This window comes from Myripristis murdjan, chromosome 16 (genome assembly GCF_902150065.1).
Source record: "Myripristis murdjan chromosome 16, fMyrMur1.1, whole genome shotgun sequence".
Lineage (NCBI taxonomy): Eukaryota > Metazoa > Chordata > Actinopteri > Holocentriformes > Holocentridae > Myripristis > Myripristis murdjan.
In genome coordinates, this window is record NC_043995.1 from 20676711 (window position 1) to 20692036 (window position 15326).

General features: G+C 43.2%; 1 protein-coding gene across 1 annotated transcript; it reads left to right on the top strand.

Annotated features, from left to right (window-relative positions):
• Window positions 1-2809: 2809 nt before the first annotated feature.
• Window positions 2810-13915, top strand: cacng7b (calcium channel, voltage-dependent, gamma subunit 7b). The gene is made up of 6 exons (XM_030072319.1): window positions 2810-3045; window positions 7400-7639; window positions 8030-8116; window positions 9153-9293; window positions 12172-12317; window positions 13448-13915. The coding sequence occupies exons 2-6, from the start codon at window positions 7444-7446 to the stop codon at window positions 13913-13915; spliced, it is 1038 nt and encodes a 345-aa protein (XP_029928179.1). The 5' UTR covers window positions 2810-3045; window positions 7400-7443.
• Window positions 13916-15326: the final 1411 nt, after the last annotated feature.

Below are 15326 nucleotides of genomic sequence, written 5' to 3' on the forward strand. Positions count from 1 at the left end.
TTTCCGTCTTAGAATATATTCTGTTTTAATTTTGTTTTATTTGTTTATTTTTGTCAACTGTACATCCGGCCTTTTTGCAGGTATAATAATTACTTGTCAGCCATATACAGGAATATTTTGCCGTATAATGACGTTGATGCAACATTGATTAGCTGTAATTAGTTGTGTGACCCACTGGGCCTGTTCAATACATGGAAAGATAATAACAATGCTGTCATTAAATACTATCTGAGCAGGGCACACATACAGTTAAATAATCCCGATCACCACTCTCATCTCACACACCAGTTGGACACACACAGCAATCTGTTTGATTTACTGTATTGGATCCTCATAAAATTAAGACATACTTTTTACATTCTGCCCTAGTGCAATCATAATGATATCCATTTCTCATTCAGAGGAGATTAATTATACAGTTTTTTTTTTTTTTTTTTTTTTTAAATACTATTAGGCCGCCTGCTGAGGAGCTCAGCCTGTGGTGGGATGTGTGTCGGCCTCATAAACTGGGGTCAACTGTAAAAGGTCAACGTAATCAATAGCTTTGCCTCAGATCGGTCTGAGCTGAGGTTAAATGTCAAAAACACATCATAGATAGCTAGATGATAGAGACAGAGAGAGATGGGGGATATGATATGCATCTATTATTACTGTACTGTATAGTTGTAGTCATAAATATTTACTAAGAGCAAACATAGAAGTAACTTATGCATTCATGTACTTGTTAGTTGAGTTACCTCCTGTTTTTATGTGTTGGAAATAGAAAATTCAAATAAACTGATTCAAAAATTATGAAAAAAACGACATTGCAAGTGTTTCTTTCTGTGTTTTTTTCTGGTACCAGATATGCAGCAGTGCCCCGCTCTTTGTCTTCTCAATGCCCCCCTTTTTCTGTGGCGCTCACTCCCTCTCCTTCAATTACACAAACATACACACACACACACACTCACACACGTGCACACACACTCAAGATGCTGACCCCTCTATTTACCGTGGTAGTTGTTGAACCAGCAAAACCACCTCCCAGGCATCTCACTTTCACTCCCTTGCGCTCTCCTCCTCTCTTCTGGAGCAGTCGTCCTCCCACCCTCCCTGCACCCCCACCCACCTCCCCACCCTGCAGCACCATGATGGGACTAATATTCCCGTAGAGATCTGAGTTATAACAAGTTGACCTTCACATTAAAATCTCATCAACTTCCCATCTCCCTCTGTAGCTCCCTCTTCTCACTCCCTCGTTCCCTCTGTCTCTGCCCTTCATCTTCCTCCCTGATCTCTCTCTCTCTCTCTCTCTCTCTCTCTTTGTCTTTATTCGTCTCCATTTTCAGTGTCAGTGCTGCACTGTAAATGGTTTACTACATTGTTTCATGTCATTCTCTATAAATCACATTGTCAACATTCATTATTGAGGCTGTTATCTCTTTGAAATTCCCCTCACTGTTGTTTATTGTCTTGGCCTTGCCTCTACATCAATATTATAACGTATTTTATGTTTATAGTTTCTACTCTCCATTACTGCTGTTAAGACAGTGTAGGATGAGAGAGGGGTGTACAGGAGGATCAACCCACCTTGACTCAGTTTACCTTTGTGTAGCCACTTTATAACTTGGGAAATTTGATATAAATTAGGTTTTTCAATCCAGTATATCCCCATTTTGGAGGAAAAAAATGTATGTGATGTTTATTGTTCACTATCTTAAACAACACAATTAATTACATCCTGTAAAATACTAATTATAAAGTTAGTTTCACTGTCATTCCAATAATAATAACAGATTTGGAATGATTTTAAAAATAGTAGAATGCTGCATGAAATTGTGGCATTTTAAAGACAATAAAACATAGAAACCATACTATTCTGAAAATTCTGTGTCGTTTGATGGCTTGTATGGTGTGTAAACCTCGTGTTTACCGCTGACTGCAGCTTGGAGTTTGCCTCGTTTTTACTTCACCACTACACAGCTGGTCTAAACTCCTTACTCTACCCTTCAGTGCAACCTTGGCTATGTCTGTCTCCGTGTAACTGTACCTCCAACACTCACTGGTTGGAGTGGAGTTTGTTGGTGCAGTCCATCATTCACTGTCAGTGTGACACGACATTATCCCTCTTTTTCACTGCTGCCTTCTCTTTTGCTCTCTCTTCTCTTACTTACTCTATCTTGCCTCAATCTCTCTCTCTCTCTCTCTCTCTCTCTCTCTCTCTCATGCCCTGAGGTCAGAGTGTGCAGAAGACTATTGATATCGTTACTAAAAATATAGGTTTCCTCCACCAGCCATCTAAAAATAGACAAAGGGACATGGACCACAGGAGGGAAAGGAGGTGGGGGCAAGAGGAAGTGGAGGGGAGCGATGGATAGAGAAAGAGAGAGAAAGAGAGAGAGGTAAAGAGTGAAGGTTACAGTAGGCTGCACCATTTGACTGGTACACAGCTGCACTCATCTGTACTGGGGAGTTAAATGAAAATGAGAGGCTGCCATTTGATCAGCCATATTTGACTTACTCATTTCTTTTTCCATCTGAGTGGATAAACTACACCCAGTTCAGGGCAGAAAGTCAGCTATAATCAACTCTGCTCAGTTTCCATCCATTTCCATTACATAAATGCTCATGTTACTGTACATCTGTGTGATATTTGCATTAGGTTTGCAGTCTGCATCCTGTCTCCACTGAAACCAACCCCAATGCCCCAACTCTCTCTCTCTCTCTCTCTCTCTCTCTCTCTCTCTCTCTCTCTCTCTCTCTCTCTCTCACACACACACACACACACACACTTCTCCCTCCAGCTCCTACTATCCCCACTGTAGCCAAAGTAGCTTGCTTGAACCGATCCACCGCAGTGCCTAGGACAGATTGAGTGAAAGAGAGAGTGAGGGATTTAGAGGATGGGTAAGGGGGCTTAAGGGGAAACACACACACAGCTGAGAGAGAGAGAGAGAGAGAGAGAGAGAGAGAGAGAGAGAGAGAGACCGCAAAATCCACCAAGCCTCCCTGGTGTGAGGTTTCTCTGACGGTGTGCGCACGACTTGGAGTTTCTCCCGTGGCAGGGTGAGTATTTTGGCTTTTAAAATAATTAGAATTACGCCACTTAGCCTACAACATTTTCAGCATGCCTCATCAACCTTGCCTGCTCCTTTCTAATGTGCAGTGACGGGTGTGCAGGACCAGCGTTCACAGTCAACATATTCTGATGTCGTGCCAGCGTAAAGACAACCGCTCATCTTTATTTAAGAGCGCACAAAAATCACAGATCATGATGCTGCCGTGCGGCCAGCTCGTTCACCAGCTCTCGCCAGCCACACATATGGGCATTTGTGTTTTTCCATGTCTGTCAGAGTCTCACACATGTTCCCTGGTCTGTTTATCATCTCCCAACTCCGCGTGTGAGTGCGTGTGACAGTTGGGGGGTTTCTAAACAAGCCTTTACGCATATCACTGCCTGATTCAGAGCTCTGCTCCGGTACAGTTTTTATTGACACATCGTGCATAATAGATACTGGGTAAATGTTTAACTGCCGCGGAAATGGTGCGAGTTTTGTCAGTGTGGGCTACGCAGCCCAAATGCCTTTAAAAATTATGAGCAAACCCACCCATTGAGTCATGATATCTACGTCTAGTTGTTATGAAGGCATTTATTTTCTACTGAGTGATTTCATCGTCCTCTCAGGCAGCCTCTCCTCTCGTGATGCTGGGTAGTCAAGGTTGGTAGCCAGTGGTTAGTTTAGCACAGGTGTAGGCGCATTCATGCCGTGCGCGTCCATGTTGGTACTCCTTGCATTTTTGGGCCAAGGTCTTTCCCTATGTTAACCTATATCTGTCTCATACACACTCGCTGTTCCCATCTTATAGACTGGCCCAAGGTGAACTGTACTACACTCTCTCCAAACCTATTTTTCATCCTCCTCTCTGCCACTTTGCTTAAATGTTTTCAGCAGCACATCTGCCTATCCATACCCCCCATCATTTCCCATGCATCCATCACTCTCCCTTTCTCTTGCTTGTCTCTCTTTCCTGAGAGGCTTAGAGGTGATGTGAGTCTGTAGATTGTGACAGATTAGAGAGAATTAAACCTTTTGTCCCCCTGTGGCTCCTATCTCCCCATTTCAATTGGCTCATTACTTTCTGGGTGAGGGAGCGGAGGCGCCAGTCTCAGAGCACTAAAATGGGATTGTTATCACAAATCTAACATGGAACCAGAATCACTTCCTCAATCTCAAGCCCAACTCTCCAATACCCATTTCTCCAAAGGCAGCACCAGCTCTTTGGAGGATTTGTGTGGGATGGGATGATGGTGAATTGTTTAACCTAAAAATTTTCCCAATCTAATCCCAACCCCCTATGTCCCAATGTTGTAAAGCAGAGGGATGCATTTAATTTCTGCCAAAGTGGGGGACGTTGCATTCTCCTTAGCATAGCTATTGTTGGACTGGCAGTCTTACATGAGAAATAGTGATGAGGGTGCTGTCCATGGTGCTGAACTAGTCTGAAAGAGTCTGTCAGGCATGTCCACTCATTCCTGCAGTGCTGCATCTGCGATTGATTCATTCTCACTCCTGACTACTTTGGCTCTTCCTTCAACTTACGAAAAGTGTGACTGGTAGCAAGCACCTTTGCCTTTCCATTCCACCACCCCCTAGTCCAACTCCTGGCCTTGGTTATCTTGCATCCCCTTGCTGTGTGCCTCCAGTTATATTTCATTTCTGTGAGCTGTCTTCGACTTAACCGCTTTCTTCACTTTCTGATGACTCCTTTTGGCCCTCTTTTATTTCCCTTGGCTCCAACTCCTTCACCAGTGGGATGTGCGCCTCCCCACTGCGCCTCCCTGCCCAACTGCTGGCCTCCATTTGCCTCCCCCACTGTCTTTCCCTTGGATTCCCCCAGCCCAATGTGTCAGCAGCACAGCAGTGGCTAGTACAGGGCCTGCTATATGAGTCACAACCACTGATGAAAGAGAAAATTTCTAGATGGCAAAAAAGAAAGACAGGGTAGCTGGGAACTGAATTGAAACTCTCGTCAAATATAAAAATCCTTCAATCTTGCTCTTGTGTCTGAAATTATGGCAGCATATACTGTATAGTGAGATGTGAAAACCTTGGAACTGTTTTTTGGAGTTATATGGTCTTCACATATTTTTACTCTGTTCTGTCCTCAGCTGTACTTCTCCCAGCCTGCGTTTCATTGTAGTTTTTCTTACTTTTTTTTTCTACTGCATGTGTCTTTCTCACTCCTGGCTCTCCATTTTCCATCTGCTTATTTCAGTCTTACACGTCTATAGCCTCTTGTCATTTTTGTCAGTTCCCTTAAGTCTTTTACCACTAGTGAGCATCACTCTTCCCCATCCTTCTCATTCCTCGCTCACAAGAGAAGCTCCATTCATCGCTGCTGCTTCATTGATTTTGAAATATCTTCTTCCATAGCAGCCACATCTGCCACAGTGTTTAGCCAGGGAGGATAAGGGCGAGCTCATCTCAAGGAGTCATGATGTCCCATTGTCACACCATTAACAGACAGTTGTCAAGAAATACTATACTTTATGTCTGTGCTTTTAAAAGACTGGTTTGGTATAGAAAATAGAACCAATAGAAGACTAACGTCAAACAATTTTATGTTGTAAAAGCCACCCAAAATCCAGAAAGATAGGCTAAATGAATCACTGTAGGTGAGCATGAGGTGTTCACTATACAGTCAGTAATCACTCTATTACACATTTCCCTATTTACACAAACAGCTCACTCCACCAGTGAGTTGCATGACTGTGACTTTATACGTAAAGCATGCAGACAGAATAAGGATTCTCATTCTGTTTGACTAAGCGTTAAAAAGGGCAAGATGCGTGAGAAGTGACTTCAAATGTTTGGCCGCCTGTGATTTTTTTTTTTTTTTTTTTGCATATCACAATGTCTAGTTTACTGAGAATGATGACATAAACAAAAAAATTGGTCAGCAGTCCTATGGGCAAAAATACATCATCAGTGACAGAGGTTATGTGAGAATGGCAAGATTCACTTAAACGAACACAAAGGCTACAATTAAGTAATAGCTAAATGAAAAGGTGATGTACAGAGGGCAATATCAGAACAAACCTCTTGTCAAACCTTTAAGCAGATGGGCAACAGAAGAAAATCTCTTCAATCTTGTTTAAATTGCTGGCACATATTAGGCCTTTTGGTACCTCAGCACTGCTTGAAGTGTACCAAAACAATGTTGATGACAGGGTGCACCACTTCATGGCCACAGTTTAACCTTGAAATGATACTTTGAGCAGAATAATGTGCCACATCATGTAGTATGCAACATTTCAAGATGAATCAAGGCACATGACAATGCTGTTACTCCAAAGGTCTGCATAGTCCTTAGATCTCAAGCCAGTAGCGATCTTTGGCATAAGGTGGAAGGGGATATTCACAATGTGAATGTGCCGCTGAAAAATCTGCAGGAAATGTGTGATGCTATTGAGTCATCATGGACTTGTGGAATGTTTCCAGTATATTCCTGAATCCCTGCCCTACAGAATTCACACTGTTCTGCTGGCAAAAGAAGTCTTCAAATTAGTGAGGTGTGCTTAATTAAGTGGCCACTGAGTGTATAAGCATGAATCTCGCTAAATCAGTATTTAAAACAGCATGTGGAAAAACTAGTGTCCATTCATGGATAAAAACTGTAAATCACCACTGTGTGCTTCCTAGCCAGCAGCACATTTGTGGAGAAGAAACCATTGGTCCAAGAAGAGGTCAATATAAAGTCCATCATACTAAGGTACAAATACAAACTCTCAAAATTATTAAAGAAAAAAGGCTAACTCAAAATGGAGAATATGAGATGAAACAAGTCCTGCTGGTGTTAAAATATTATTAAGAGCACAACAGAATGATTAACAGTTCCACCCAAACTCCGCATTTAGATCTCTACTCTCACTACTGGTCATGTTGATAACACTGAATAGTGGTCCTGGTAGCAACTGAATGATCACTCACACGTGCGCGCACACACACACACACACACACACACACACACACACACATTCAGATAGTGTGCTCAGAGGAAATACAGGATTTGCAGTGCAGCCCTTGCCAGTCAACCAGCACTAAGGCACAGAAAGACCATGCCTGACTCACAACGAATCTATCTATCTATCTATCTATCTATCTATCTATTTCTAAATGTCTATCAACATGATTTTTGTGCACTTAACTGATGATTTGATGATTTACAGAACCATGTTGCGTTAACTCCCTGCTGACCTTTAACAGGATTGGTTGCCAGTGGATGTGTCACTAACTCATCTATAGCCAGAACAGGGCAAGACAGTAAGATAGCCAGCTGCTGTGTGCATAGGTCTCCATGTTCCCCCCTCCCTTATAACTTTTTTCCACAACCCTTTCAATGCTCCTCCTTTCCTCAGTGTTCCTTCTCTTGCACCCGTTCCTCCCTCTCTCTGGCCTCCAGATGAGTTCGTGCAGCAGTCGTGCCTTGACCATCCTGTCCACGGTGTTCGGCGCCTGTGGGCTACTGCTGGTGGGGGTGGCCGTGTCCACTGACTACTGGCTGATCATGGTGGAGGGCATTATCCTGCAGCAGAACCAGAGCATGGAGGTCAAGATGGCGCTACACTCAGGCCTCTGGAGGGTCTGCTTCGTGGCTGGTAGGAAGATCTGCAATGTAGGCATGTACTAAGCAGTATACCAGAATAATGGTGTGTGCATGTGCACACACAAACACATTGGAATATTCATGAGAGCAAATGAATTTAGACTGTGGCATGTGCGAACAATGCTAAGAGAGATGCTGACATAAGTAAACATCTTCACCTAGACACACACAAATACAGAGGGAAGGAGAGAGAGAGCAAGAAGGGAAGAGCAGGGTGGAACAGAGCGTGTAGCCTCTAGGATCATTGCTGTCACAAAATATGAATGTTACCTGTGTACAGGACAGCAGAGACCCACACACTATTTTTTTTTCTTTTACACATCACTGACTTTGATCCTAAAAGCAATGTTCAACATCTTCCATTTTCTGTCTTCCCTCTCAGGATCAGAAAACGGCAGGTGTGTAGCATCGGAGTATTTCACTGAGCCTGATATTGAGATCACCACTGAAAACACAGCAAACATTCTCAGTGAGTATAACACAGCCCACTGAAATAACACATGGTCATATTGGGTTATGAATAACTGGCGAGTCCCCCTGCTGATTGATTGTAGGTACTGAAACATGAAGGCATGATTAGATGCTCATATGTTCACTGAACATATGAGCATTACATAGCTATGCCTTTGGGCTTATGTGTTCCTTGCCTGAGGAACTCATCATGCACAACATACACTTTACCAGTTGTTTACTAAAATAGATCTAAGTCTATGTGAAGGATTTTATTCCTAAACACTACGTACCCATTTTCAAGGAGGGGGAATGCTGCGTGTAATTCCCCCATCAGTATTTCAAAGATTATATTATCCTCAAAAGAAAAAAAAACGGACTCTTAATTTTAATAGCATTGTGCCATACTTTCATGGCAGAAATAAATTTATCAGACTGGCCATATTTTTTTCAAGTGGTGGATAACTCATTTTCTAATAAAACTCATTATATAAAATGCAAGATTATGGGCGCATCAGAGTTTTCCCTGTGAGGCTATTCAAGCAGCAGTGAATATTCAATGTGCTAGGGACCCAGCCGTGCAGCCATCGCAAATGCTACAAAATGAGATGTACAGACAGTGTTATGCTGGCAGCATAATACTGTGCTGAAAGTCAGTGTGTTTTTCCTGTAATCTAACCAATGTACAAATACTTTGCACGATGTTGTTGTTGTTTATTAGTAACATTTTGGAGTATAATATCCTGTCTCCATGGTAATAAAACAGAAAGTAAACAATTCACCAAGTAAATCCAGTTGAGATCTTGCCACACTTTGAGACAAACACACCATTGCAGGAGGGGAATACAGTTCCTCATCTCCCCGTTTGGTGCAGTGGTAGTAATTTCAAGGCTATAATTCATAATTGGGCACATATTGCATATTTCATTGTCTAATAGGCCTGCACTTTGAAAGTATTTTTAAGGAACAGGCCAAAATTCTTGGACCTTTTTTTTTAACAGTTTAGAGAACTATGCTATCAGGTTTGTCCAACTCTGTACCCTCTTCCTCTGTAGAGATGGTGCGTACAGCCACACCCTTCCCGATGGTGTCACTGCTCTTTGTCTTCACGGCCTTCGTCATCAGTAACATCGGACACATCCAGCCCCAGCGCACCATCCTCGCCTTTGTCTCGGGCATCTTCTTCATCCTCTCAGGTGGGAGCCATTACTCATGTCCTGCTGTCATTGTTCCTTCATTCTGTGATTGATTACCGCCGCCTGCTGTGTCCTGTGTCACACCAAGAGACACTCCATCAGTGCTCTATTTTTAGTGCATGATGCAAGTGCGTAGAGTGTCACCAGAAAAGATGACTTGATTGGTTATAAAGACTCCTGCAGGGAGATCTTTGCACTTAGCAGTGATTTGGAGTAAAACCATCTCCATATTTAGAATCAGCCTCTCCTCAGATTGACATGGGTAAAAACTGAGCTGGGGAGTATAATTAGGATTTATGACAAACCTCAACTTGTGCGTGCAGTAGTTTCCGTGCCTCATAAAGGAGCTCTTCAGCAGCATTTTCTGCATCAGTGTAGTTGACCTCCTTGAACAGCAGGTGGCTCTAATGGACTCATTTATTGCACTCAGCGAGGGCTAAGGACTGTTTACGGCAAATTAGAGCTCATGTTCACTGAAGTCTGTTTCACTTTACATGTTTGTGAAGGAAGTGGCAGCAGTACAATGCCCAGAGAGGCATCAAACAGAGTCTGCTGTGACAACACCAACACCCTAGCAGGGGTTTTGCTGATAAAGGGCTTCAAAATAATGGTGGTTATGTAATGGGGAGTTATGTAATGTTTATAGCCTGTGCTAGAAGTGTCGCAGTGTTTCACTTTATGAGGTATTTTGATAATAGGGTGATAAATGGGGCAAGTGTATCGAATTGCTGTTCAGCGGTTAAATATTCTGCTGCACTAAGCCTCCCTCTCTCTGAAACCTCCCTCCCACCCTCTCCATCCTTCTCCTTCCTCCTCACCTCTCCCTCCGTTCATCCTCCTGCCTCCCTCTGCTCTTGTTCATGCAGCATCTCTATTGTCTTCACTGTTTCTGTTTCTCCCTCTTCTCAGTCACTCTCTCCCCCTCCCCATTCCTACTCCCACCTTCATTCAGAGTATTTTCTTTCACTATTCTGAGTCATTGTGGCTGCAGTACTGTGTGTTGACTATTGAGTGATCTGAGCCTCCTCCGCTACCATCACTGACATGGTGGGTTGGTAAATATTGTAGTCAGGGTCAGGGACGGAGTTAAAGACAGAGATGAGTTGATGGAAAAAAACACTCAGTCACTCAATTTTACAGCATGCAGCCACAGATGTTCCAGCTCAGCTATAGGCTGCTCTCTTTCTCACCTTGTCTGTTTTGACTTTGTGACTTTGTGACTTGCACACCCACGCTGACACACACATACAAAGGCGTAGAAACATACACAGGCATCTGGGACACACATGTAAAAGCACAAACACGCTCTGCTTCTTTGCTAATAGAACAGACACTTTAGTATATGGAACACTTGGTGAATTGAATTTTTTTTCAATGGAGCATTCCCTTTATAATGGAACACTCCCTTTGTTGAGGAAATACTCATTTTGATTGATGGGACATTCTATTTGGCTTGCTTTATTGATGGAACTCTGTCTTTATTGGATGAATGGAACTCTCCCTTTATTGATTGAATATGCTGCCTTTGTTGTTTGTATACATTTAATTCATGGAATGCTCTTTATGTTGAAGAGACGCTTCCTTTGCTGATCGACTACTGCCTGGTGTTAAGGTCAAGTTCATTACCTCCACCAGCAGAGTTCGATGAGGTTGATATTTTCACACCATTCCATTTTTGTTTGTTTGTTTGTTTGCTAAACAGGATATCTGTAAAAGTAAAATATCTGTAAAAGATTTGCATGAAACTTTGTGGAAAGGTTGGTCATGTGGCAAGAAGAACTGATTAGCTTTTCACACCGATCGGCTGAACGGGTGTGTGGCAGCGGGTGCGATTAACTTCTGGTGCACATCCAACATGTTGAACTGGCATATCTTGAACATTGCATAGTGTCGGCAGAGGTATGCACTCCACTGAGTGCTTTCTAGTTAAGATAAAGATGTACTCTCACCGCATGACTGACAGCAGCATGGTTTCCACATTTTCAGTGCTTCTAAATCTTACATCGACAACAGCTTCTCCGACCCGACGTTTATATGTAAAGGGGATAACAGTTTCACAGCTTGGAGTGTGTTTTAATTTTACAGTGCATGAAGCTAGAAATACACTGATTTAAGTGCACCTTGGTTTCATATTCATACAGAGTGCAGCTTTCTTTGAATACTGATTCCACGTCGACCATATGTTGTGTCTCATGCATTTCTTATTTTCTCAGCCAGGATAGCAGGCATGTGGGCATTTGCTGGAAAGAGATGGGTTTTAATGTTGTATGTGTGGCATCTCTCTGAGGAGGTCGTCCTCTGTTTTGAAAGCCAAGTCTTGTTTTCCATAGGGGCGTCCTACTGAGTACTTACTGCAGACCTTCAACGCAACAGATTTTTCACAGCATGCTGCATTTTGCTCGCACAAAATGACCTTAAAAACGGTGCAAGACACTTTAACAACACTCCTCCTTTTCACTGTCTATACCCCTTGCTCAAGATATCTTACTTTTTCAATCTGTGCCTGTAAGCCCCCACCACCACCACTCACCCAGCCACACACACACACACACACACACACACGGCCCTCTGATCTTTCTCCAGTCTCCCTTCATCATTGTTATGGAGGCTGAGTGTCCAGCGTGGTCACTCAGTGTCTCATCTCCTCTGGAGTCAATGTCAACCCCTCTCTCTCTCTCCCTCTCGCTCTCTCTCATCCTCCGCCTCATTGGTGCAGTTGTTAGGATTGTTGTAATGATCTCCGTGCTCACTCTTGTCTCAGTTACTCTTTATATCTGACTCTTTCTTTCTCTGTCTGCCTGTCTCTGTGTCTTTCTCTCTCTCTCTCTCTCTTTCCCTCTCTGTCTCGCTAATGTCACTGCTAATGTGTTATGTGCAGGCCTTAGTCTGGTGGTGGGCCTGGTGCTCTACATCTCCAGTATTAATGATGAGGTGATGAACCGGCCCAGGGAGCCCGAGCAGTTCTTCCACTACCACTATGGCTGGTCCTTCGCCTTCGCTGCCTCTTCCTTCTTACTCAAAGAGGTCAGTCTGGGGTGTTTTATACGGGTATGTATGTGGTAGAGAGGGAGACAGAGAGGGTAAGAGAAAGAGGGGGGCCTTGGGGAGCAGTATATTTTATTCCCAAAGAGCAGAGAGAGCGAGAGCTTTTGTGCCTGCGGAGTGATGTGTATATGCATGGATGTTTTTGTGCACATGCTACACATAGAAAATGCATTTCCATTTCTGTAGAGTGAGTGGTTTTGCCCTGGAGAATCTACCGCATGCGGAATGCAGATACAAGTAATACCAATCTAAACTAAACCACTAAACCACATTTTATTTATAAAACAATAATTAAACACAACTTCACAATTTCTAAATCTATAAAACTGATCATATTTCAGCAGAGTAACAATGTACTGTATTTATGCAAATTGCAAATTATAGAACAACCCTCTACAGCTATGTAGTTCCCTTGTAACACAGTACAGAATAGACTCTATATAATATCTTAATAAAACAGTCTAGATACTCTATATTCATACAAATGACCTGACTTTACACTCTTGGAATTAATGTAGCAACATCAGGTAGAAAACAAACCACCAAATGAATAAATAAGTATTCTTGGGATGAAGCGAGGTGCTAATTGATAGGTTCAGTTGCTGCAGCACTGCAGGGCTTGTTTATGTGTGAATGTGTGCGCCAGTGTGCGCATCCTCGCATGTGTGTAGTGATGTAGCTCCATGTGAATTTCTTCACCCATGTTCCCACCTCCCCTCCCCCTCCTCCTTCTGCCTTTCTCCCATCATCAGCAGTGCTGCTGTAATGTGGTGCAGTGGACAGTTCAGTGTGCGCTAACCTCCTCCTCCTCCTCCTCCCCCTCTCCTCCTCCTCCTCTATCCTCTCCTGCCCTCTACTCTTCACTCCACTTTCCAGCCTCCTCTTGTCTTTATATGTCATTTAGCCATTTTAAAACAAGCTTAAAGAAAGGAGATCCTCCCAGCCGACCCCCATCTCATATAATTCCCAGCAATGCATGGCACGTGTAGATTCTGTCCAACTTCACACCTCTTCCCTATCTTTCACCTCTAATCTTGTTTCCCCATTTCTTCACTTCTCTCTGATGTCTCTCTGCTCTCGCTCTCTCTCTCTTTCTCTCTCTGCTTCAGGGGGCTGGGGTAATGTCAGTCTATCTGTTCATGAAGCGTTACGCAGAGGAGGAGATGTACCGCCCCCACCCTGCCCTCTACCGCCCCCGCCTGTCAGAGAGCAGCGACTACAGTGGTCAGTTTCTCCACCCAGAGTCCTCCTGGCCTCCCCCAAATAGAGGCCGCAGCGCCTCCGAAGCCTCCAGCGACATCTCCATCCAGCTCAACCAGACGCCCCCGGCACCTCCCAAAAGCAACCTCCAGGCGGGCGGCCAGGCCGGGAGCATGGGAGGCCCACCCTCCGGCTCCTCTTCTGGAGCGAGCTACCAAATGCCCCCACAGTCGGCTGCCTACCCCTCCACACACACCCTGCCCAGGTCACACTCCTCACACCCCCCAGCACAGCCCCTTCCCATGGCCATGCCCCCCTCCCCTGTGCCCCCACCACACTATCATACACACATGCACATGAGCGCCTCCCCCTGTTAGGAAGAGGGAGCAGCGGGGAGGGAGGGAGAGACATTGACTCCCCATAGTCATGTATACATTTAGGTGAGGCTATGAGAATATCAGTGGCTAAATTGGGGGGCAAATGGGAGGGGGAGTGGGGAGGTCAAAAAGAAAAATGTAGCTTTTAACAGAGGAAGGAGGAGGTCTGGAAATTGCGAGAGGTAACATTTTGCAGGAACAGTGATGGAGAGAAAGGAGAGAAAGAGGAAGAGAGGAACAAAATGTGAAATTCAGTTTGACACAGTGGAAGGAGAGAAAAAGTATTTCCTAGAAACTTTCGAGGTTAGGTTGAGTGACAGAGGAGATACAAGGGAGAGCAAGCAAGACAGGGAGAGTGAGGGGCTGCGGTACAACACAAAGATACTGCAGTGCTGCAGGAAATTTGTATGCACTTGGAAATGTACAATGCAAAATGCTGATCACAAAGACTGAGGATGCACATAGTTTTATACATAGATAATACATGAAAATACATGGATTATAAACCTTATTACCAATGGTAATGTGGTAAAATATTATATTACTGTCTTCTCTGAATTTCTTGCATCATCATCCTAATTTCATAAACAATGTCATATTATTATTGATAGGAATAACAAATTATGAATTAACAATAGAGTAATTAAAAAAATAAGAATATTGTATGTGAATGTTGTTATCCTTTATAAAAAAAATAGCAGAAAGAAATGGATGATGGTATGAAATATCATGAGGAGAAATCAATTTTATGTCTTACATATTTGTTTAACATATGAATTTCTATCTTGTTGTACATAAAAATATGCATTTGAGGTCTTCTATAATACTGTTGTAAATTATGAATGAAGCTTTGGCTCCATGTGACCAAGTCAGATCAAGGAAACATCTGACTCACTCTGCTTTGGATTAAGACACTGCAAAAGGGAAAATACAACCAACACCACATTCTCTGGATGCAGTGGAAGCTGTAGCCTGTTTTGAATGCAGAACTGCCCAACATGCAGATGGGAGTCTGATGCCCTCTACTGGCCATTGTCCCGTACTGACCCTGGACCTCAGCCTTGGGCCTAGTGCAATACCTTTCCATGTATCCTTCCTTCCTTCCTTCCTTCCTTACTCACCTGCATTCTGCCTCAGTTGTTGGTGCAAAACAAATGAGATGACATTAGTGATGTTAAGGTGATTTTAAGGAAGGAACAGGAACATGGAGGAATGTTATTTTGAAGTATACAAAACAGGATGAAGGTGAATGCTTTAAATACTAGTTAATTGTATTTTTAAAGCATCTTAGCTGTTTTTTTTTTATCTCTAGTAAGCTCATGTGATTATTACATTTGCACTTACTGCTTAAAAGACAATACTAGTTCTTTTGACATGTGGGTCCTTAGTCAGTCTTGACACAGTACGTATT